Raw genomic sequence first — 27,254 nt, forward strand, 5'->3', positions numbered from 1 at the left:
TAAAATTACATTTAAAAAATTAGTATAGTTTAGTAACCTGCAATATATTAGTGCTTTTATTAATTAATTCCCCTTATTTTGAAAATTCAAACAGGGAGCACCGTAGTTTTTATAGTCATTTAATCACTGATATATGTCTGCAGATGTAATAAAATTTGCCAATCCATAATTTTCTTTTTTGATGTAAACTCACGAGGATTTAGACAATTTACACATCTTTAATTAATAGTAATGTATAATTCGGGATTTAATTGTTACATTTGCTTGGTATGAATCCCTAGCTACTAGCTAAAGTTATAATATAAAACAAATTAGCAAAATTAAGACCACGTGATCAATATTTGCACAAGGTAGTAGTAATGGCGACACTTTTTGTCATCTAGCTAGGATTGAGCAGAGCCCTATAATCTTATGTAGTACCCGTAATGTTATGTAATTTGAATTAGTTGTTTTAAACTAAAATAACAACTTATGTTGTTAAAAAAAAAAAAAAATTTATAACTTAATAATGAATTTATTGGGTTTTATCTACTTTTAATGTAATAAATTTAAGTTGTTTAAGGCCTCAATTGTAGTTACACTATTGTCACAACTCTTATTATGGGGCTCCGGGATTAAGTGTTGAATATTACTCCAAAACTAACCGTAGAACGTCCATAAATTTACCCTTTTCAGTGAACTAACCGGGTAAACTCTGGGGTAAAGGGAAGAATAAGTTGCATACGGCATAAGATAAAATAATAAAGTGACGTCATCTGTGGTATAATAAAAACTGACATCCTGCGTAGCAAAAAAATAGCACAAAGACCATGTATCTTTTCAAGCTAATTGGAAATACTTTGTTTTTATGTTTTCAGTTTTAGGAGTCCCTTGAAGAGAATATCTATCGGCTGAGAGCTATAAGTCGGATTTGCACTCGGATACAAAACTTGTCTATGAATATGTAAATCATTTCCATAATATTATATAATAAACAATTCTGATTCCTTACGTCATAGCTAGATGAATTTGTAAGTAAATTGCTAAAAAATATAATATAATGAAATACTAATAAGAAATTTATACACAAAGAGGGGGGAAAAGAAAAGTGGGAAACTAGTGAGGGAGAGCTAGCCTCAGGACGGCGACAGCTAGATTCAGATATACACTGACTGACATACATACGTTCATAGATACACAATATATAAATAAAGATTCTTTGTTTGCTCCTCCTTCTCTTCTTACTCACTCGCTCGCACTTTACTCACACGCGCACTCCTCCGATTATTATTCTTGTGTGTAATTTTCATTATTTCTGTTTCGTCTTCAGTTGTCTTCTTACTTCTTCCTATATCTTCTGTGGAGAGAGTGAATCATTATTTGGCGGATTTTACTTCCCATAAAATATTACTGATTAATTAATCTCTTAAGGCTAGTCGCTGTCATTATTATTATTATTTTGACCTAAGTAGGAGACTCTTCAGCTATTCCTCTCCGCAACTGATTATTGCCTACAAATAAACTCTAGTTGTGTTTGTTAAAACATTTGAGCCCTTATCTTATCATCGACAAAATTGCTTTGTATGCAGTTAGTGTTAGTTAGTAAAGTAACCTTATAGAGGCTTAATCCATAAATGATAAATAAACAACTAATTACTCTACTCAACTTCCACCTGAATTACTTATTTTTGTTAAATCTTGTCACGCCCTAATCAACTAGATAGATCCAATCAAAGGAACATGGGAGATCTAGAGTCTGAGGAACGACAATTACTCGTCACAGAGACCTCAGGGACTACGAAGTTTTTTGATATTCAATCCAGCCGAAATGGAAGTATCACGAATGAAGAGCCTCCGAGACCATCTATTAAATCTGTTCCCTCAGAATCTGACTCTCCTCGATTCCGGGAGCTACTCAAACGCTCACAGTCAATAGATTTAAAGGAGATTAATCATACTGGTTGTATTTATCAGTCAGGGACGGACAAGTCCGGAAGGCCAGTCATTGTTTTCATTGGGAAGTGGTTCCGAACTAATGATGTGGATTTGGAGAAGGCTATACTCTTTTTGTTGAAGGTTGTAGATCCCGTCTCGACTGGAGATTATGTCGTTGTTTACTTTCATAGGTAAGATAAAATCTATATAAAGTTATTTTTGCATGGAGGGGGGAATCACGTTTTTCATTTATTGATTAAACGCTTTGTGTATCACCAGGGTTTTGCTATATTCAAATATAATAAATATCTGTTTAAACAATATATGAAAGTAGAAGATCGCTCTCTTTTGGTTATTGTAACCTGAAGAGGTTTTTGTAATTTCCAATGTTTAAAGTAAAAGAAACCGTCAATGAACATGGTAATTTTTATAATTTGAAGAATGTTCTAGAGTGAAGAGTAGCTTAGCTGTCTTGACGTTTTATTCGATTACATACAAACAGCCGTGAGTGTAAGGAAATACACCAATCTCACTCCGTATTTAGCAATGGTGTCGGTAGGACTTAATCCAATGTCGATCTATACTATCACTTTGAGTCCATCAAGGACTTAACTCTGGAGGAACAAACCCTCATTGTTACTATCCGTTTTTCATGAGCAATCATCCTATTTATAACTTTAAAACTTGATGTTACATTATCAAGAATTAAATGATAATGATAAGAGCTTTGGAAAATTAAAAAAAAACCGTTAAGATCGCCAAATTAGAAAAAGTAGCTCCCGTTTTTAAAACATATTTCATACACCTGTGGCTCCTATCATTTTGTATTCCTAAAGAGGGAACTATAGGCATAAAGTAATTTATAAAGAGTAACTGATGATTTCTTGGGGAGTTACAATTGTAGGCCCCTGTTGAACTCGGAGTAGAATAAAGGATCGACATCGTAGAAATTCCTGCCTAGATATCATTGCTAGATATGGAGTGGGATTTGTGTTTAGTTCTCTCATCTTATAGCTGCTCATATCTAAAACATTATTCTAATTGTCAAGGTCCATTCTCTTTGTTATTTTAAACGTGCTGGTAGTTCATATTATTTGAATCTATGTCAATTAGACTTTTAAAATAGCACACAAAGAAGGGAAACCTTACTTATCGTTTGATCCTCTTAGTATATATTTATAAATAATAATAAAACATACATGTTGTATATTAACATAATATTTCTACCTTCATTGAATGAAAAAAGGGTGGATTGTTGGAGAATATATTCGTGAAATACCTACTTATTTTACACAACGACAAAACATTTAATGTTCCTTATTAAAAGTAAGTCTCTTTTTGTAAAATAACACTTCCTACAAGGATTTCTTTTCTACAAAGTCAAAAAGATATAGATAATTATACTATATTATGTAGCAGTAGTACCCAAAATTGCCGGAGTAATGAGGCGTCAGCTAAAATACATTTTTTTCATTAATAATATAGAAGATAACTCCCCAAGAAATCCTCAAGACTCTTGTTAATATCAGTTGCCTATTTATAATTTTCGAGGGAAAAAATTAATTACTTCTATAAAGAGGAGAAGCTTCCACATTTAAAATAACATTAGCGTATGGAAAATATGATAATTATATTTGAGTTTATTTATATTTATTTGATTATGCATTTTTAAATCAATTTACACCAAAAATAGGAGATAATTCTTCTTTTAGAGGGAGATGTTAAAACACACACGACTTATTAAATAATAAACAAAAAAAAAAAAGAAGAAATAGCACACGCATCAACTATTTTTCCTTTTCTAATTGCTAAACATAGTTTTTTCTTGATACACATCCGCTCATAAATTATGATATTCATAAGGGACTAATAAAAAAAACCAATGAGAAACAGTACTCGCCTGCAATATTCCATTAATGATGGGGAGTAGTGATGTGTCAGTCCGTATTTAGGCATGAAAACTGCAGTCTCATTTAGTTGAGTCCTAAAACTTATAAATTTCAGTCCTTGATGAGGTTTCTTTTTTAAATCAGTCCTAGTACTGGGGGTCGTATGGACCGGTACTAAGAACTCGTAGGACCGGACAACCGAATCAATATATACTGACCTAAAACTATCAAGGAACACTATATACAGTAGACCCTGTATACACGTTCGATGTTATATGCACACGCCCGCAATATGTCATTGATAGGACACCATTTTTATTTCTGTGATCTAAATAATTTTTATTATATACATCATGGAGCACTATAAAGAGTGCACCCGGTGACTTGTTGTCATATATACAGACGGAATGATTAACTTTTGTTTTATTCATAAAGATTATTTGTTCTAGTATTATAAACTCTGTTATTTGAATATTTTATTGCCTTTTCATTATTCCATAGTCGCAGAGGAGTGCGTACCCTCGACTATGTACGTATTCAAACAATCAATCTTCGTTCTTAAATCGTTTTATATATATATAAAAGAAAAGAATCAACAAAAATCTCAACACTTTGAGTCTTTTTAAGAAGCTTAAATATCTCTCTACGTGTTTGTTTTTTTTTTTTAAATATATAAATTACTATTTCCTAGGTAGTGATTTTAAACAAATAGATTTTAGTAAAATAAATAATACAATAGGGATTGGAAACTCTTTAACCTTTTTTTTCTTTTTAATGATGTGGTTAACTTACTTATTTGAACAGTAAATGAACAAAATATGAGACTCGTCAGTCCAAAATCAAGCTGGAATGATTTTTCACAAAATTGAGTGTGGATTATATTTGTATCTTATACGAGTAATATTTGTCAATTTCAATCAACAAATGATTCTTTTTTACCTTTTTAGTGTGCCGCAAAATTCACTTAAATTAGCCAGAACAGACATTCACAATAAAAATTTGTGAAAATGTGTGGAACGATTAAAAACTGAAACTGAGATATACCATTATACGTCCGAAACAAATATACAATCCAAAAAGTAAAATGCAGAGATTTTTGTCAAATGAAGAGGCAATCACCTCACCTTCCTGAACAATTATTTTGGAGAGTAAAACACGGAGTACTATTTTGAGGGTTAACAGAGATGGAAGCATCACTGGAGAACTGTGTAAGAGTCAATACGTGACGATGTTGAAAAATATAAAGTCCCATTTAAAGAAGGATCAATTGATGGATGCATAGTGAAAGGTGCCATATATAAGGGCCTATAACACTCTCTTAAATCAAATAAAGGTGTTAACCTATCGCTTTAATTCTTGGGTATCTCAGCCCATTTCAGAAATTGAAATTGATAGCTATAATTTACTCAAATGTTTATAAAATATTGGGTGTAGTGTAGTTTTGGATCGGTTCTAGGACTGATTCTCTCATCAGTCTTTTTTTATCAGTTCGATTTTTTTTACCATTCAACTGTCTTAAGGGCGTATTATACAGTTCTTGCTATCTTTATAGCTGTTTTTCACTCATAGCTAGGATTGAAGAATATAAAAACGAAGAAAATAATGACTGATTTGCTAGAACGTATAATCATAACAATTTCTACCCACACAGCTCCTACCTTAAAATTAAAGTATCTTGTCTAGTGTTGGATCGCTCTAAAAAAAAAATGGAGTCCCATCAGTCGGGTCTCAAATAAATTTGTCAGTGATAGGGTCGATCCTTATTGGTCTTTTATGGAAACTACAACAGTTAAAATGACGTAGTTACTACTAATTATGTCATTTGAGTGGCTGAAGAATCATTTTAATTCATAATCTCTCTGAAAGAAACAAGATACTTGAAGTTAAAAGAGGTGTGTGGTGACTATCTTTCATTATTTTTTTAGTTCTTATATTCTTAAATCCTAGCTAGGACTGAAGAAAATGAAAGATAGCTAGCTAGGACCGTTCAATAGTAAAAAAGTTTGGATTGATACAAAAAAAAAAAAAAAGACTGAAAGGGGGGAGACTAATTAAGAACTCAGTTGTATGTAGGACCGATCCAACTCTAATCTTGTCTCTGTGAATAAGAGTGTGTTTAACTACTGAAAGGACATAGTTATTTAAGCTGTCGTAGTTAGCAAAAAAGACCGAGAAAGCTTTTTTTTAAATTAATTTATAATTAACAATATAATATATTGAAAAATATGTGCAATAATCTTTATCCATATTTCATATATCTTATTCGTCTTAATAAAACATCGATATTTGCATGAAAAATTCCAAGAACAATAATTATACAATATGTATATAATTATTATACTTGAATCCCCGGAGATATATATATATATATATATATATTGGACTGTACCGAAATGACAAAAGTTTGGTTATTGGTATCGCGAAATATTTTTTATTTTGCATTTTATTCCTCAAAACAAGAAAATAACCCCCTTGTCTTTTGATTTGAAAATCTGTAAAAAGTCGTCAAAAATGAAGTTTTGGTGTTGTTTCTTTAAATTAGTCTATATGAATCCAGTTACATAATTTTTATATTATTAAGTATTATAGACAAAGTATATGTTGGAACAGTATTTTTACCATTTTCCCCTAATTTGCCTAATGGTATGAGTATTTTAGTTCCAAGCATGCCCTCAATAAATAAATATTATCTTTCAGTACCGTGTATTACGCGTATTTATTTTGATTTTATTACTTAAATCTCATAATTGATAGCAAATATGAAATATATTATTACTAAATATACTTTCGTTGTTATGCCAAATAAAACATCCTATTTTGTACTTCGAAAATTGTCAATTAAACTCTTACAAATACGTCCTTTAATTTATTTTTCCTTAATTTCTAGTGATGATTTGTTTTTATTTAAGCATATTTATATTTTATAAGTTTGATATTTTTTCATTTATTTTGAATATTTAATTCTTTTTTTCCCGATAGTCATTCAATAAAGAAACTATAAATCAATGATTGTTTCTAGTTATTTTTTTGTTTCATTAATAGGTATAATTAGACGCAATTTTAATTAAGCACTAATATAGCTTGTCCACAAATTTGAGTTGAACCCTTGGTTACTTCGTTTACTGCACGTTCACAAGTTTGTGCGTGGCATGGTATTTTGAGAAGTCGGAACGGCGAAGAGACAGAATTAATCAGTTGACTTTAAGGAAAGACTACTGTGATAAAAGTTAAGAGTAGCGTTGTCCAAATCCTGGATATTAATAATTGAAGTATCATCTCAATTGAGGTTAGGAGAACAGTATGGGAACACACTGATTTTTTCAAAATCACTTCCACTTTTTATGTCTCTTATTGCTGATATCCTGAATTGTCTATATTCTTGGTTAGAGTTTGATAGTAACTAACGGTAGTAGAACATTCTTGAAGCCACACACCTTTCTCCACAAATTTCATGGCAATACTTTTTACTTTTTTTCTGAATTAATGATATTTGATTTAACGTAAATGATGAACCGTTTAAAATATTAAATTTGCTTAATTTCGAACCACATACAGAAGTGAAAATTCATAATTAACTCGACTATAAAGTGAAACCTTTTTTTCTATATCTCCAGCCATATTGAGTGTGAAGTAATGACGATTTTCATTTGAGGAAGTTATTAATCTACAATTCCAAGGATAATCATTTTTGTAATGCAATATGCAAAACATTGGTTATTTGACAAATCATCATCGACACTTTCAGACATTTCATTCACGGCGAAACTTGTGCTTATTTTTCTGAGTTGCTATTTAAATTTGAAGTCGTGAAGGTTCCACAAATAATTTTCTTAAGTTTCCCTATTTATAATAAATAAACGCATAATAAAGTTGATTTATATTATTTTATAATCTAAGAAGCCTGAAAATGAGTTAGCTCAATTTTCTGGGACCATTGAACTCAGTTATTAGGAGACATAGCGGTAATTTATTGTAACAAAGTTCACACACTATCGGAACAAGTCTATGGACCAAAAGTTTCTCTATTAGATGCACTCTAAGTGTGTTCTATTATCTTTACTATCAAGCTCTAAGCAAGAAGATAGACAATTCAGGATATCAAAAATAGGAGACAAAAGAAATGGTAGTGATTAGGGAGATATCAGTATACTGTTCACCTAACTTCAATGGGGATGATACTTTAATTATTTATATCAAGGATTTGAACAACGCCACTGAGTCCTTCCTCAAAGTCAACTGATTAGTTTTATCGAAAAAAGGAATTAAGGAATAATAAATAAAAGGTCGTATTAAAAAAAGAAAATGATAGTTTTTATGGTCCGAAATTATAAATTGGTAAAATAAGGTGTCAAGTATATTTAATAATAATAAATTGATATCAAAAACGACATTTAAAAGCATCAAAAATGAAGATAAATGTCTACATAAATGCGCGTAATACGCTGTACCAAAAAAATAATATTTATGCATAGCATACTTGGAGCAGAAATACTCATCCTTTAAGGTAAGTTAGAGAAAAGTTGTTAAAATATTTTTACAAAAGATATACTTCATTTATAATACATTATTAAATAAAAATCCTGTAACTGGTTTCAATTAGATACTTTTAAAGAAACAACATCAAAATGTCCATTTTTTTGACGTTTTACGGAATTTCAAATCTAAACGAGTCTATGAAATGTCATTCTTTTTTACGTTTGAGGATTATTTTCTTACTTAGAGGAATAAAATCATTATGGTACATCCTAAAGATATATATATAATGATACTTTTTTACCTATTATATATATAAAGCTCAAAAGCACCCAAAAATACTCATCAAATCATTCCTTTGCATGTGCGTGATTTTGTATTTCACAATCTTCCCCTTTTCAGGGCAGTTTCTTTCATATCGCAAATAATTATAATTTTTGCATGTTTTTTTACCATCATCATTAACGTGTGTGTAAGGTATGACTGAGGAAATAATCCAATCTACATTTTTCACTCATGTAAAGAGCTCATAATTAATTATTCCAATTTTGAAATTTCCTTCTTATCAAATACCTACATATAATTAGAAACAGCTGATTCGTTGCGCTTTACTAAGAGGCCTGTTAGAGTAGTAACAAGGAGAAATACAAGTTTTTAATGGATATCAATGTAATGTTTTTGAATAGATCAACTCCCCCCTTCCTGAATGATTATATTATATGTATTTATTAATGAGTAATCACTGATTAGAAGACTTTGTTCTTGTGTAATATTTATTTGTATACATGTATATAATAGAGTTTGTGTGAGTTTCTTTTATGGGTGCCTCTTTTGAAGCTAGCTGCTCAGGGTAAAAAGGGAGTACGGATTTTTGGGAAGGAAGGGGGTCATACATTCTATACTCAAAGCACAAAGAATGTTTTTTAAAGCTCAAGGAGACTAGATAAGGGATTGAGTTATACATCAAACAGTGATTGTCGTGTTTAAAAACAACTACACGAATAAGAACGTTTTCTAAATTTATTCAAAAACAAAAAAGTTATGGCCCCAAAAAAAAAATGTGTATAAATTGTTGTATAAAATAAAGTTTGAAAAAATTTGTCTAGAAATTTGTTTACACATAAATTTGACTCTTTAAATTAATACATAACTGAAATATCTGTCATTTCCTGAATAATTTTTCAAATTTTTTCATATTTAATCAAACCTAAATATTTATTTTTATGGAATAATGTCACAAAACGATGCATCTTTGACTTTTTAATAGTAAATCTTATTATTGAATCTCAATTATTTTCAAATTCTGGAACATTTTGTTAGATAATTTTTGGGATATTTTCAAAAATGAACCAGTTATTGATGGTTATTTTTTCGACGACATTACTTTTTGTAACTTTTTTGGTTTTGCAAATGCGAAAACAATCTTTGTAGGTTTGTGTTTACAATACCCATAAATATTGTATACTATATTTTTTGGGAAATACGTGCAAAATAGTTTTTTGCCATTTTCTCCGGAAATTTTTATTTGGCAATTTTTTTGATAAAGAATTCTTATCTAGACAAAAAAGTTTCATGCATATATGTTTGTATATAATTTCAAGTTTATAACACTTTTTCTAAAATTCATAACAATAATAGATTTCATATAAAATAATGGCTCTAAATTAATTATAACTTAATATAGTCTTAAAGAATACACTAACATTCACCCCCCATCGAACGGTTTTGATTTATCTTTGGATATAATTAATTATTTGGGATGTATCGCTTCTAAAATTTTGATGTCTATCCGATTCGCTAGGACCAAGGTTAGTAGAAATACAACGTTATAGTATATGTTGTGTACGACTAATGTTTGACTTCCAACTCCGCTTTTTAATAGTGACGTCATAGAATATGATTGGTTGAATATTTTGTCAAAATCTGTCCGTCTTGCTCACCAGAAAGTACGATACACCAAATTGAAAATTCTAGCAAGCCCAGTTACATGATGGTCTATGCATCTTTGAACATAACTAGGGATGAAAATTGACTTTATTTCTTAGGTCCACCTTTACCCGGATTACCATGTTGATTTGTCTTACTTTTTTTAATATGCCCAAAATGCTCTCAATTAGCATCATTGGTTATAAGTGTACATCCCTTGTTTCGCTTACGAGTATAATTGAGGATCGAAATCGGAGTAATTCCAGCCTATATGTCTTTGCTATATAGGGAGTGGGATTCGTGTTCATTTCCTTCCTCTCACGGCTTTTTGCAAAAAAGTTTCACTGTAATTTTTATTTATACATTCTCCTTTATGATGATGTTAAAAAAATCAACGAGGTGTTCTTATTCAAATACAGAGCACAGTAACAAAATTCTTCGGTCCATTTAGTCGCATTTTTTGAATGAGGTGCTGTGTGATTTTTTTTTTTTGTTAAATCGTGCTATTGCGTCATAAAACAGATTTTGATTTGATGCAGTTTTTATTTTGAATCGGTCACCAAATTAGTGAACAGGAGGAAAAAAGACCAAACTGGACCTCTGTATAAGTTAAATAAAACAGCCCAGGTATATCTTCTCAAATCTATGATGGTCCATGCACAATATCTCCAGATTTCACAACAGACTGTCTAAAGAGCTATAAAAAAGTGGGTGGAAAGAACCTTGTGAGGGTGGAGAGGCTACTTTTTGACGCCAGCAATGAACGAAACTCCTCCGTTGCAAAAAATCTTTTAAATGTTTCTTTTGAACTCTTTCTTAAAACTTTTGCCCCCCCTTGATATATCAACCCCCTCGACAACACCTTTTGTGTGCATGTCTAGGGGAAGGCCTGGAGTGTCTGTCATCCAAACGACGTGGCCCTCAAAGCCACTGTTTGTCAGCACTGGGACGGCATTACTGAGTGCTACATCCACAGCGGGTGACAGGCCTTCTGCTACCGCTTGGAAGCTATCATTAGAGCTAAGGACGGCTACATTAATGGTCAAGAAAGCTCAGACACACAACTATTTATATTATTAATTTGGTTGAAATTCTATTGTTAATCAATAAATTATATCTTGTTGAAGTTTAAAATTCAAAGTGTTCATATTTTAATGAACTATCTGGTCCCGAGACTTTTCAGTCCATGTGCTATATTTAATTTATTTTATACTTTTAAAACAATTTACATCTAAGATAGGCAATAATACTTACTTCAGAGGGAGAAGTTCAAACCACACTAACCTGTTAACAGGGACTCAAATGATATTGAACGACTTGAAGTTTAAAAAAAAAACAAAAAAAAAAAAAAAAACACACACACACAAACAAAAGGAAGTTTTGTTTTTGTTGACTAGAGAAAAATTATTTCGCACCCTGGATACGTTGATGAAGTTAACTTAAATAAATTTATACTATGACGATGCATATTGTTAAAATAAGTCGGTTCACTTATTTGACATGTTTTTAATGATATCGAATTCCAATTTATTTATTTTTTTTGGAATTGGCAATCTGAAGACTGATTTTTCATTCCTCAGTACTTGTCAACAACTTATTCAACTCCTGAGTAGTGACTTCCTTTCCTAAATAGGTTTAATTATATTCCAACCCTGATTGAGTATCCCTGTGTGCACATAAAATAAATTTTGCGGAGTAGTTTTTGCCAATGCCCCTCCTCCCTTGTCACAGCTGATTGTAGCTGATCCTATGAAGCGGCATGACAGCTAAACTGCTCTCCTTCAAAACATTACCATGTTTATTTTCGGAAGTCTAAGACTGAGAGCTTGTTATAAGAGTTATAATTGTAAGTCATGGTTGGACTCTAAGTAGAATGAAGGATCGACATCGATGTAATTCTGTCCAATGCCCTTGTCTATTTCCTTCTCCCCCTCGTCACAGCTGCAAGTAGCTGATCTAATGAAACTTCACGACAGCTAAGCTGTTCTCTTCCGAAACATTCTTCAGATTGTTAGGGTTACCTCCTTGATTTTCTGTCTTTTTTTTAAAAGATGCCCAAAAGACATACAATTCAATGACTACTTTCAACTCCCAAGAAAACTTCATGAATACAAGGACTAGTTGTTACTTTAGACTTAGATGTTTGGTTCATCACTATTTAGAACTTATTCTGCATCCCCCTTTCTTGCCATTAAATGAACCTTTTTTGTCAATAATGTAGAGACAGAAATATATTAAGTTCACACGTTATGCAAAAAACAATATATAATAATAGACTAAACACAACAGCTCTATTAAAATTTTAAATATTTATTCTCATTTAAAGAAGAACTCCTTTCCTATTTCTCTGGCAAAATATACAAAGAGACTTGAACCCTTGAATCTTGGGGCTATCATTTTTCTACCAAGGTCTATGCAAAGATACGTAGAGGGCATATCTACTATATTAGGTCATCAACGGCTGAAATTTAGGGGAACCAATCAAATCTTCACTCCCTCTTTACCGATTATTTAATAAATTTGTATCGGATTTCTTTTGACGACATCACTCGTCATCCACAACTTATTGAAATAAATGACTCGGGGGAAAACAATTCAATCTAAAAGCAAGGAAGACTATGTTCCTAAAACCGACCTATAATATCGTGTTATTGTTGTAACGTAGTCGTCCTTATTCGTTTCTTTTCACTAGGGGGAAGACTGGCTGCCTCCCTGAAGGAACATGTAGTAGCTTCTAATTTTAAGCCAATCAGGGTTGAGAGTTAATACATCCTATGCCTTGAGTTTCCATTCTTTCCCTAGAGTCCTTTAATTGAAACTATATATTATTGTTTCATCCGAGATCTGGAAAAACTCCAATCCAATTCATACTATGAGTTTTTTTTCCCCTACCTTACCTTATCCTGTGAAACGTGCTTCACAAGATGAAGTTGTTTCCAAGCTTTAAAGAAACATTTAAAGGTTAAGTATGTTTTAATCTATTTGAGCATAGAAAAGCTCTTCTCTGTGGAGGCAACTATCGAAGTGAGAGTGTAGACTATCCAAAGAGCTACACGCACAATTTGGTTAAAGTTCAAAGTATCAAAATTGGACAATGTAGATTGAAAGAAAAATACTGTTTATAAGAATAATTTAAAGTATTAGTGTTGTTCTGTATTTATCATAATTTATTTATAAATTTTGCTATATTATATCGACAGATTAATATTTCGCAATTTGGAGCAAAAAAAAATCCTTTTTTCAAGATTCAAGGGGGCTATTCAACGGTCAATTTAGGGCCAAATTTGCTGTTGTCAGAGCTTTGCTCCCTCACATATCCAATCATGTAATCATAACCCTGATTGTATCATAAACAAAAATAAAAGAGAACCAAATGAAGGAAGGTTTTTTACCCTTGAAATATATCATCAAGAGCTTTTGTGTAATTATTCAACTTGAATCCAAATTTTAAGTTTAATTTTGCCAAATAAATGTGTTTTACTATGTTCATCTACGAACTTTAATTAGCCTTAAATTAAGAATAATGCCAAAAGGTTCACGTCTTTTAAAGATACTTAAAAATTTTAAGAACTAACGGCAATGGTAAAATGAGATACTTTTCTATAATATGTTATAAAATGAGGCATTGAAATGGTGTTTTACAATTTCGGACATTTTTCAAGGACTGATAACATAGACGATAAGGGACTGAACTCATTTACAGTCTCACAGGAAGGACCGATTCAACCCTAATACATATTATGAACATTTATAAAATAATATAGTTGTTGTGAAATGATGATGACTCATGTAGAAATATCTCAAATAAAGCAATACAAAGATCGTCAATTTTCCACGAATTGTCCTCCTCCATTAGCTTTGTAACTACTTGATTTTGATTATTGTTAAAGATGGGATTTACTAGAACATTTTTATTGTATCTTTATTCTTAGAAATGCATTATTGGCAGTAGTCAATACTCCCTGCATTTTGGGTTGGGGAAAAAGTATTTTCGTATTTTTTGCTTTATTTCAATGTTTTATAATAAGAGTTACAATCATCCAATTTAATTCAAGTATGGCCCGTTCTATTCCATAACTTGTTGCTAACAATGAGAGTCCAACTTTATAATGCCTTTCTCGTAGAAGCCCTTGTCCCTATTGACAAAAAAACTCGAACAACCAATTTTCAGAGGACTCTATTGAGTCCAAATTAGTATACCGAAGCGCGTTGGTCATAGACAGGAACTGGAAGTAGTCACTTTGTATGGGGTCTGGACTGTAGGATGGATGCATAAGAACTTCCTTTCCGAGCTCCCAAAGCTTCTGGCACGTTCTCAGAGGTGTGTACGTCCTGGCGTTGTCTTGATGATGTCTTGTTGTCTCCTATTCACAAATGGTGTCCGCTTCTGTTCTTTCAGGTAGTAAAAATGTAAAATATGTTGAATTTCTTCCTTTGAGACCTCCTTACTCGGTGCACTATAATTTACAGCTAAACCCGCCAAGCGCAATACTCTCCAAAAGCGGTTGTAGTATATACTCACACCTTTAGAAAGCCTTATTGTATGATCTGATATGAACAATAATGAACAAGATATACTTTTTTTATTTTTTAAAGGACTGTAAATACGAAATTACTTGTTCTCAACCTAATATTTATTTATCAATAGCTAAAGGATTCATTGTGTGGGTCCTTAGTGGGTTCGGACCAGTCCAATTTAATCATAGAACTGATTGAAAATAATAGAAATATAAAGGACGGTGGTGACAGCATTGGGAAAAACTATGGATACCGTTTGGCCCCATTGTAAATTAGATGGACGCGTTGGAATTTGACACCAACGTCGTCAAATAGTCCAATCTTTCATAAATGACGCCTTAGAAGGCAAGATGGACAATAATAATCTGCCGAATATCAATGCCCTGAAGGCTGTGATCACGGAAGAGTAGAACAACTTGTCGTCGGACTTCATCAAGGCCAGCTGTGCTTCTGTTTGTTCCCGTATTGAAACCATCATTCAGAATGGAGGGGGACATATTAAATGAAAAGTGTGGAAAATGGTTGAATTACCAAATTGTGCTTCAAAAGTTTGGCATAAAAATGGCACCAAATAAAAATACGGAGAAGTAAAAACGGATTTTAAAATTATCTCATTTTTGAGTTCTCATCACCCTCAAACCCCGTCTAGTTCCTTCGTTATAAGACTTTAAATATATTCCCAATTTGTCTGTAGATACATTTGATAAAGTCTTTGTCCATGCCAATGTATGTAGATAACTTGATTAATTTATCTTAAATGGCTTAAAGCTTTTCTTCTAAACATGATAATATTTAAGGATCGAATTAATTATTTTTCCGACTTCCTTTTTATATAATTAATATTTTGTTAATTATTATTAGGGAGCTGAATAAATAATTAGTTATTAAAAGAAGAGCTTTATTCATTTTAAATAATATATATTCTTCTATTTGATTACTTTGAGCAGTATTTTGTATTTATTTAAGCTTTTATATGTTTTCTCCTCAAGAATAAAAGGAGAGGGGCTATCTCGCTTTTTTTTTCTTTTGAGTTGAAACCTGAAGAGTGATCTTTCTTTTCCTAAGCTGTTGTCAAAATGAGTGAACGTCCGTCCTTTTCTACTATGTACAAGCTGCTATTGAGATATACTAATCCAGATTGAACATTTGCGACTGCTCATCAAAGACGGAGAGTAACCCTGAGGATTTTTGTAGAGTTATTGTTGGACTCTGGGTGGAATAAAGGATCCACATGGGAGACTATATCCTTGTTTATTTCCTTCTTCCTCTCGTCACAGCTGCTTGTAGATAATTTAATTGAACGTCATAACAATTAAGCAGCTTTCCTCTTAAATATTCATAATTTAGTGTTGGAAATGTTTTTCCAATATTTGAAGAACAAAATTTATAAAAAAAATAATTTTTTGTGTACAGCTGTGGATTTATACATTTATTTTTCAAAAAAATTACATTTTTTTGAAAACATCCATGGACGTTCGATTTTTTTTTCTACAAAAATGTAATAATTGTAATATAATTTTTAAAATTTTTCCAAAAAAATTTAATTTCACTGTTTGTGTTTTTTTAAATCCAGGCGACAAGCATCCCCCCTCCAAAGAAAAAAAAAAAAACAACAACATGTAAAATGGATGCCATCAACCTAAAAGGGAAAAGTACCTATAAGGTATTTTTGAAATGTCAAAGAAGAAAAAGGAAATTTCATTATGAATAAAAAAAAAAAAAACTTTCCTGATTTATTGCCTTTTGCAAAAATAAAGCAATGTTACAGTACTTAATACAGTTCAAAATTGTATAAAATATGACTTTGGTCTATGTTTTTAACTGATGAATTGTGATAAGTTAATTTAATGGATTTCCGGGAATTTGTTGAGGCAGTGTTTTTTTGTGACGTCACGTTAAAACGTTCTACTTAGCCCATGTATGCAATCGAATGAGGAATCACCAATACTAATAAATCATTCTCGTTATCAATATCTATGTATTAAATACAAAATGAGATCTTATTTCTTAACAAGCAAAGAACTACTTTTAAATATAGTTCTAAGTCACCTTGTCCTACGTTGTATGTTATCTTAATAACAATAATATTAGTTAACAGCTTGGTTATTTCAGAGGAATTCTATTATTTATTCAAGCCATTTTTTATATTAACAATAAGTGAAATTGTTAGCTAATAAGTTTGGAATCTTGCTTTACTAAAACAGCATATTGCAATTATTGCGCGATCCATTGAAATCTGAACACTTACTAATTCAATAATTAATAAAGGTTGCATTATTGAAATTCATTTATATTTCCATATATTAAAGCATAAACAGTTCATTACAAAACTATACAAGCCTCAGCTCTCCAGCTTACGTACAAGTTGAGAAAATGACATTTGAACGTGATGGACGAATTTACATTCCCCCCGACTCCAAGGAGTTGGGCGTCTCCAGGATCACTCTCCATCAGCAAGTCCAAAACGTTGGAGAGGAAAAAGAGCTTTGTCAAAAAGGCAGAACGACCCGGAGGAGCCAAATAAAAATCCCAGGTCAATCCCCTCCAGTCTATGTGAGACAATGCAAAAGATCTTGGGGTTTCACACCAGGCTGTCCAGAGTGCTGTCAAAAAAAAAGTCGGTGGAGAGGCTACTTTTGACACCAGCAATGAAAAAAAATCCTCTTCTTTGTCATAAGACTCTTAGGAACTCTGAATGCCAACACCCTCGACTACATCTTGTAGGTGCATGTCGAGGGGGAAGGCCTGCATCATCCAAAAACGGAGTCCTTCAAAGCCACTATCAGCCAATACTGAGACACCATGTCTGAGGACTACATCTGCAGATGATTCGTAGCCTTCCACCACCGCCTGGAGGCTAGCGTTGCCGCTAAGGGCGGCTACATTAATGATTGTGAGAGCTCAGACACATGTAAATATTTAGAGTATTAATTTTGTTGAAATTCTTTTTTTTATTTATTACCAAGTTGTATCTTGTTGAAGTTTAAAGTCTTTAGCTTTTAATGGACCACTCTTCTGTATATAATTCTCAACTTGAACATACGATTTGGTGCTACTGCTCTCATATCCAAAGATTTTAAAAATATTAAATTGTAACTGGGAGCAGCTACCTGAATAGCTGTTTAACCAAAGCTGTCATTATTGTTGAAGAGACAACATATATGTATAAAATGATCACTAGTGCGTGAAAGACAAAAAGTACACTTTGGATATGCTGGGAAGTTATGAGTGTAAGTACTTTTTGGACTTAGAGTAGAGTTGAGGATCAATATTGTTGTAATTCCTGCATATATCATTGGTAAATCGGAGTGAGACTTGTGTTTATGTCTGTCCTTCATATCATAGCTGCTTGCAATTATGACAAACAAACATTCTTCAAATTGTCAGGGTGACCACCTTCATTTTTTTTTACAATACTGGCTTTTCATAGTATATGATAATGGAAGCGAAAGTGGTTTTTTGTAATTTCTACCTGAATATATATTTTTTATTGCCAAAAGCTGTTATCATTTTGTTTTTATTCTTGAAGAGACAAGATATAAGTATAAAGTATAAAAGTGTGTAAAAGAGTAACACTGAATATTTGGAAGGAGTACGGCTGAGCTCTGATGACATTTCATTAAATTAGCTGTGTATAGCTATGGTATGAAGGAACTTAACACAAATCCCACTCCCATATCAAGCAATGACTTGTGAAATATTTCCTTTTGCTTCAAACAATTTCATCCACTTTCTGCCTTCTTTTTGACTCCTTTCCCATTTTCCTTGGCCACCCGATGTTCTGGACTGTCCTTACGGTCACACTGACTGAAATTTTTTTTAGATTAACATCCGCGTCGAGAAGCCCTTACCTTTTGATTCCTGTTCACTCATTTTTCGGCCGATTTTGATCAAATTAAAGCTAAGCGCAAAAAAACCAAAACATATGTATGGGAACATTGCTAGAGATGTCACCTGAAAACCTTAATTAGTGCAAGAAAATTAATTTTGGATGACGCGGACAGTTGAGTGTCGCACCTTGTATGTTGATGTAAATCGGGTGTAGTTTTTTGCTAACTCTTTTTTATAGAATGGGTAATCTGAAAAATGAATTTTCTATTCTTCAACTGTTGTCATTATTGTTTAATTCCTGAGTTGTGAACTTCCTTTCCTAAATACAGGGTTGATTTTATCTAGTAGTATATCTTCCAATTAAAAAAAGATTGTAGTCCAAGGGGTTCGCTTCTGGATGGAAGGGAGGGCTCATATTGAAGTACCAAAAGTTGTCTTGGAGGAAGGCCTGGGTCTAAGCAGTGTGATTAAAAGGATAGAAAACAAACTTATCCTTGAACTTTTCTCTACCCCAAGATGGTACTTTCTTATTCAAAAGTTCGATCTAAGCATCTTTATTGATCTACTTTTTCCTCTCCACCAAAATGGCATGATAAACAGGTGTACGGATTCACCCGAGCTCATTGGATATATCCGTATGGGACATGCTCATTTGTTGCTCCATTTTACTCGTTCTCATTTTTGTTTTGTTTTTAATTGAGTTGAAACTTTACATAAGGAATCTTGAGTTACAAAACCAATTTTTTACAGAGTCTAAAGACAGTCGACTATTAAATTTCTGCTTTATAAAAATTTAAATTAAGTGTACCACTAGATAGGATCAGCCTTGTAGATTCAATTCTATTATTCAAAACCTGACTATGTACTAATAAAAAACGGAGATTAACCCAGAGGATTTCATTAGTAATGTAGATTGGTTGCTAACATTTTTAGGCAAGGGAAGGAAACTTTTATTTACTACTCAAGAGGGAGTTGAAGTAAAAGGTGTGTAAAGAGTCTTCTTTATTCTCGTTATCCGGTACACGCAGTGGAACTCTTAATTGAGGGCAATAGTATTTTCCTCTAATATGTAGTTTAATCTATCGGGGATCACCATATTGTGATTAGATTGAATGTACATTATTAGATTAATTTATTTGCCACACCCAAATATCTTATTTCTCTATTAGATTTCTAGGAGGGGGGGGCTTGTAGTTGACTTTTGCAACTTTTGTTATTATATTTTAATTTGTTAAATGGCCCTGCAAGAGTTTAAAAATAGAACAAAAACTTAACAATACGAATGAAATTAGTATATAAGTAATAAATAGTTCGTGTCGTGTGATCATGAAAGAGTGTGATTAACAAAGAGGGTTTGTGCGGAAGTTATAAGAGTAAGTCCTGGTTGTACTTGAGGATCGACATCGGAGTAATGTGATTGCTGTATACAGAGTGGGTTTTCTGTAAATTTCTAACTTCTTACGGCTGCTTACAGATGACCCAGTAAACGTCATGACAGCTAATTTGCTCTCCCCTCCAACAGTCTCCAAATTGTTAGGACTATCAAACTCATTTTCCGTTTCTTTTGTTTTTCATACCGGCAGGAAGGGTTTTATGCTTAAAGGAGGGATCCGTGTAATGAAAAACTAAGTATAGCGATTAGAAAGAAGAAGAAGAAAAAAAACAGTTGATGCGTGTGCTCTTTCTTCTTCTTTTCTTTTTTGTTTATTATTTAATAAGTCGTGTTTGTTTTAACATCTCTCTCTAAAAGAAGAATTCTCGCCTATTTTTGATGTAAATGTATTTAAAAATGTATAATAAAACAAAACTATATAATTATCATATTTTCCCTACGCTAATGTTATTTTAAACGTAGAAGGGCCTCCTCTTTATAGCATTTTATATTCATTTTCTCCCTCCATAATCCTTATATAGGCACCTGATATTAAAAAAAGGTCTTACTTCAGGTGTAATATATTTCTCACTCCCGCTAGGAATTTCAACGATGTCGATACCACGAGTCCGAAAAAAGGCATCCGACAAATCCTCAGAGTTATGATTATTATTTTAAATTGACAGTTAGTTCTCTTTTCAAAAATAAAAGAATGATGTGAACAAGTTTGGTGAATAATAAATTATCTTCATGTAGCAATTATAAAAAGAGGCGATATTTTCAAGTTTCATACTTTATTAATCTTTGGATATTTGATATATCCTTCTTTAAAGGTTGATCTCAACTAGTGGTACACATTTATTATTTTCAATTTTTCAAGAGTAACACTTAAAGGAGAGGTTTGTGCGAGGATATTTACATAGTTTACTAAATCATCTGAAAATAGTGTTTGGAACAACTTCTATTCAGTATGTGAACCCTCAGCTCTAATCATTCTCTCAATGCGATGCCTTAATTCCTTACAGACGTTGAATATGTAGTCATACTCGATCTTGGTCCACTCTTTCTTGATGGAAGCCTCTAGAGACTGGGCACTTCTGTGAGGAGTAGCACAATACCTCTCCTCTGGACGCCCCTAGATAGAGTAATTCTAGAGTTCGCGTCTGGAGAGGAGGGCGGGCATATTTTGAGGTCCCATAAGTCCGGAAAGTTGTCTCCGGAGTTTGATGAAAGAATCTGTATTGAGCCACCACCCTTCCTCCCACAAAAATGGGAGGACAAACTTTGCAAGTGCTGGCCACAATGCCCAAGACTGGATCTTTTGTTCCGAAGATATTTCTCACTAAAACTGAGACTTTGTCTTGATGTTCTGTTGTGACCTAGTGGCTGTTCTGCTTATTCACAGTGGCATCAACTGATATATATATATATTTTCTTCGTCATAAGAGTGGAGAAAAACTTTGGCCGAATTTTTGTTGACCTTGGGAACATTCAGATTCCCCCCCCCCTTTCCAATCTTCTCAGCTTCCTCTGTTCAGCGATAGGATGTCTTGTTGTCCTCTTCTGTGATTTTTCACCAATGTCATTCCGGATTGAATTTACTCTCCATTTATAACTTTTTTTTTTTTTTTTGAAATGTTGAGCTTTCATAGGCTTAAGATATGCATTGAGTAAAAACGATGACTGACAAATTTTGAAATAGTTTTAGGGGTCCCCAAACACCTTAATAAATTTGAAAATTGTCGAGTTTTTTTTTTTTTGGGGGAGGGCTTTTTTCCTCTTCTTCTTTTGATGTCTTCCAAACACAACCAGATGCATTTAATTATATTTTATAACTTTTTTATACACAAGTAATATATATCTTAAAATATTAATAGGAGGATTGAGGTTTATTTATTTAAAATAATTTATAATTACTCAGAGTGTGCATTCATGGGATCAGTTAGTAAGTATAACCAAGAATGTTAGCTATATTTGTGAACCTTCATTAGATTTATGAGGCTTATATTCACCCTTTCTACCATAAAATCTATAAAAAAAAGTCATTTTTTGGTGGGGATAATGAATTTTGGGTGTTTTAAGTTGACTTTGCCACGCGTCCCATGGGTTAATCCGAATGATTTCTTCATCGAAATGAACAATAATTCCTCTTTGAAGAACACCAATGTAATTCATACGTTATTCGAGCTTGCTTTTATATTGACGGATCTCTTATTATTTAATAATATGCATTTTATAAAACAAATGTAACTCTTTTAGAAGGGGGAAAGCCTTCTTAAAATATATTTAGAAAGCCTTCATGCTCAAGGAAAGCAGTCACGGGGTTTCGGGGGGAGAGAATTGAATATTTCATAATAATAATATTATGTATAATCTCTTATGGAAGCCCTATATGAGGATAAATATAGAAATATTACAAAAACCGTCTTTAAGACGGACAGACTGATGACAGTTTGTTCACGTTTTAGAGTCGTTATTATTTGACGGTGTGCGATATGACATTGAATTGATATAAATATTATTATGTAGATTGTTTACACAAAAGGAGAAAATCCTTAAAATATATCACCAGTAAGCATAAAAACAAGCTTAAATGATTTTTCTCAAAAAGGAAGAGTATACTTTGATATATTAAAGGAAAACAATTAGTTATAAATAAAAAAAAACTTGATCTCTCTAGCTTAATTATAAGTCGAGAAAATGACACTTGAACGTGATCGATGAATTACCATTTGTGCACTCCAAGCAGTTGGGCGTTTCTTGGACCACCTTCTACAACGTCTGCAAGTCTGAAGCGTTAGAAAGGAAGAAGGGCTCTCTCAAAAAAGGTCAAACTAGACACGGAGGAGTTACAAATAAGAGCCCAGACCAATTCTTTCAAGTCCATGAAGGCCTATGATGGTGGCTAGGCCACTTTTGACGCCAGCAAGGAACGAAAATAGTCTCCTCCGTTCATAGTTTCTTTTGAATGAGCCTTTTTAAACTCTTTATCGACACTTTTGGTCTCCCTAACAGCCCTATTGCCAACCCCCTTTTGTCTGCAGTGCCCATCATACAAACACTAAGGTCCTCTAAGCCACTGTCAGCCAAAACTGGTAGGCCATGACAGAGGACTATTTACGCAGAGAGTGTCAGACCTTTGGACGCCACCTAGAAGTCTCTAATTTTGTAAAAGTTATATTATTAATTAAAAAGTATTGTTGAAGACTTGTTGAAGTTCAAAATTCAAAGAGTTAAGATTTTAATAGGCCATTTGGTACATTGGGATTATCGCCATATTTGTGTTGAAGATTACTTTTATGTTGACACGCCCAAATGTGTTTTTTAGACATATTTGAATCACTTATAGGTTTATTATTCAAATTTGTATAATGAGCTAGGATATCAAAGAAATTTAGTCAGGGATTCCATTCTGAAATTTATTATATCCCTAAACTCCCCCCCCCTAAAAATCCCAAGAATCAACAATAAAATCCCAAGAAAATAGTAATTGTTTAAAGAATGTCAATCAGCTTAAACCTTTATTAACCCCTTAAATACTTTATTTATTCATAGCAGTAAAATATAAAAGAAAAGTTTCGATATACAGGGGGGGCTGCCAAGGGTGGGCTCAAGGGGATGTTGCCCTACCCCAAATTAGTGATTCTTTGCTTTTATCTAAAAAATGTAATATTTACATTTTTTCTTCAAAAGTTTGAAATTTTTTTTTTTTTTAATATTCTGTGAATAGCTGTGAATTTTTGAATTTTTTTTACAAATAATTTAATTTTTAGGGAGCAGCTCTAGATTTTTGAATTTTTTATTCAAAAAATTTAATATTTCTATTTTTTTTTTCCAAAAAATGTATTGTCCTGAAGGTGCCCTGGACTTCCTCAAGTGATTTTCTTGTCTTGGAAGATCGTCACAGTCGACGGATGACTTTTCAAGTAATTAAGGACTTTTTTCATCTCTCTAGCCTTACAGCCTTCATCCTGTTGGTCGGAGAAGTGATGTCTTATGTCCATGGTCATCATGAATTGCCCTCCTAGCGGTGATCTCATCTACGTTGAACTCGTTAGCCAAACGGTGCACTGATGCTGTTGAATCTTCCTTGATTTTGGCCTCCAGTGACTTGTGAAATATTTTATCTCACTTCATACCCTTTCCTCCACATCCTGCCTTTCTTTTGACTCCTTTCCCATTCTCCTTGGTCACTTTGATGTTCCGGACTGTCCTCACGGTCACGCCGACAATGTCTGAAATTCTTTTTGGATGAACAACTGCGAGGAGAAGATCCGAAATCCTTTGCCTTGTTGATTCCTGCTCACTCATTTTTCGTCCGATTTTGATCAAATTATACATAACAATGTGCAAGAAAACAACACATGTATCGGAACATTGCTTGAGATGTCACCTGAAATATTAATTAGCGAAAAATATCCTTGTCGCACTCTGGATGTTTGTGTTTAAGATTGTTATTATGTTAGGATATTATCTCCAAATATGAAAATTAAAAAAAAGAAGCAAAATCATTTTTCGGTTTCTTTGATTTTTACATACATGCAAAGGATTATTTTATACATCTCTAGTAACAGAATTTAAATGAACCACTGCTGCTATCGATGCCCTGATGGTTCAAAAAAAAAAATACAATGGGACGACGCATATATAATGTATGTACAGGTAGGAAGGAGCCTTTTAATGAATAGGACCTTGAAGAAGAAAGATCCTCATTGTTCCACGTGACTAAGAAATGTTGTGTTTCTATATTATATATATTAGAGTGGCTCATATTGGGATCTTATAAAATCAATATTTTTATTTTCCGATAGTAAAAATATATTCCTCTGCCAAGAAATTTTACATTTGAGGATGTTCAAACTCTTGGCTCTTCAACTTTCCTCTAAAAGTGTACATTTCTCAACATTTACTGCTGATATTTTTATTTTACAGCACAAATGAAACGTGGAATAAACGTAAATTCATCCACTACTAAGAAAATATGAGATGACTGGACCAAGTAACCTGGCTACACACTTGATACTTCTGTTATCTCGTCTCTTGAAAAGAGTTATGTTGTGAAAGGACTAACATTAACTACCAAGATTAATAGAAATACAAGGTTATACCATAACGCTTTTCAATAGTGACGTCATAGAGAATAATTGTTACTAAGAGTAGCTATACCATCCTCAACTGTTACTGTTAGAGTAGCAAAGTTACTAGAACTTTGAGTGTTATTCTCTATGACGTCATAAATATGTCTGTTTTGCCTAGCAGTCGGTACGATACATCAAATTGAAATTTCTATCAAGCCCGAATACATGATGGTCTAACCTTGTATTTCTATTAACATTGGTAACTACGTCATTTCAGCTGTTGTTGTATAACTTTATGTTATTAGAAAAAATTGGGGATATCAAAAATTATTTTCGGCTAAATTGTCAAAATAGGGTTACTGATGAAGAAGCCGCCATTAAATATGTTTGAACCTGTAAAATATTTTGCAAAACAAGGGAAGTTATATTATGAAGCCTCATAATAAAAGTTCCCTCTCAGAGGAACAGAACGGAAGAGGCGAAACAAAAGCAAAAGCTCATTGTTTTTATTTTAAGCCCACCCATATATATATTTGCATATAATTAAATATTATATTTGTGACTAATAACTATTTTGCAAAGTATTTTGACGCACATATACTTATTAATTATATCTTTATTCGTATCTTTCAGCAAAACCTCAAGAGACAATATCCCCAGCTATGGCTGGATCAAGGACGTATACAGCACACTAAGTTATCGCTATAAAAAGAACTTGAAGGCCTTTTACATCGTACACCCCACACTTTGGACAAAACTCACCTGTTGGTGGTTCTCTACCTTCATGGCTCCCGCAATCAAAAACAAAATCATAAACATTCATGCCTTATCCGAATTAGAACCACATTTAAATACAAAGGAACTGAATTTGCCCATGTTCATTACGGAGCATGACATGTCGCTGAATGGACTACGGTTCTATGAGCCTTGAATACTAATCAAAAAATAACCATCTCGGTGATGGTGTTGATGGAGGGAAGAAAGAGGAGGAGAGTGTCATTGTTTCGGCTTCTATTTTAGTATAGCGTTTAGTTTTTGTGAGTTTTGTGACGGCTGTTGACTATTGTTTTATATATATATATATATTATGTGGTCCGTCAACTCAAACAACAAGCTACTATGATTCTCGTCAATTTTTATCAACCAAATATCCTTATTAACCCTTAGAATCTGCTACAAATTGCATTTATTAAAATCAAATATATTTAAATTGGGGTTTCAACTCTAGGGTATCCCTTAACTCATCCCAAAAATGTTTATAACGACTTAAATATGTAAGATAAATTAGCCAAAACTTTTCTATTCATCACAAAAATATATTTAGAAGTAAACATATTATATGGTACATATATCGAGGGCAATAACATCGAATAATGTAGCCTAAATTCTTGAGTATCTACACTCATCCCAAAATTTGAATGATAAGGTCCTGTAATTGGCATAAATATGTTTTTAGGATTTATTTATTTTCTGGATTTTAGTTCAAGCTTGTTTTTATGTTGACGCACCACATATATCTTTGTTTTATGTATAGACCAATTATTAGACCAACTAGATTCTCCATCTTTGTATTTAAAAAAAACAAAAACATAATTAGTATAAACGAAATTCTTCCAAAAAAGTAAAAAAAAAATATCCACAAAACCAAACATTTGTAAATATTACATATTACAGTATTTTGACAAAATATTTAGTTACTAATGGCATAGATACATAATCAGACTCTTTTTACTAACCATCTGTGATTCTCTATCTTCACCGCCGCCCCCCACTTTGTTGTCTCCTTTTTTTTCTGTTTGACAAAGTATTAATACTAATATATTAATTATCTACTTGGATAGTTAATAATTGCATTGATATTAAATTCCCCACTAATAAGGACCCTTATTTTTTAAGAACAACACACACCCATACTATTTTACTAAACGACTTACAATTGTCCAAGAAGGATTCACACTGTAGGAGAAATGGAGTTTCCAGTAACCATACAAATATACTTATTAAATTCGTAATTTATCGCTATTATATAAAGCTGATAAAAATAGTTTATTGATTGTAATATTTTATTATATTAGAAGTTTATATACATTAAACACAGTTTAGTCTTGTTAACGTTCTTGTTTCGTATTCCAATTTGTAATTATAATTATTGATATTGAATAAAAAATTTATTATATAGATCATGAATGCCTATTTTTTAATATGGTGGTCACAGGAAACATGGTTGTGTAATATCAAATATCTTTTTCGTTA

General features: G+C 32.5%; 1 protein-coding gene across 1 annotated transcript; it reads left to right on the forward strand.

Moving 5' to 3' along the window:
• Window positions 1–1,227: 1,227 nt before the first annotated feature.
• On the forward strand, window positions 1,228–27,184 carry LOC121125762 (protein GDAP2 homolog). Its single transcript, XM_040720959.2, has 2 exons — window positions 1,228–2,105; window positions 25,635–27,184. Exons 1-2 carry the CDS (start codon window positions 1,720–1,722, stop codon window positions 25,930–25,932), a joined length of 684 nt encoding a protein of 227 aa, XP_040576893.1. The 5' UTR covers window positions 1,228–1,719; the 3' UTR covers window positions 25,933–27,184.
• Window positions 27,185–27,254: the final 70 nt, after the last annotated feature.

The sequence above is a fragment of the Lepeophtheirus salmonis genome, chromosome 11 (genome assembly GCF_016086655.4).
Source record: "Lepeophtheirus salmonis chromosome 11, UVic_Lsal_1.4, whole genome shotgun sequence".
Classification (NCBI taxonomy): domain Eukaryota; kingdom Metazoa; phylum Arthropoda; class Copepoda; order Siphonostomatoida; family Caligidae; genus Lepeophtheirus; species Lepeophtheirus salmonis.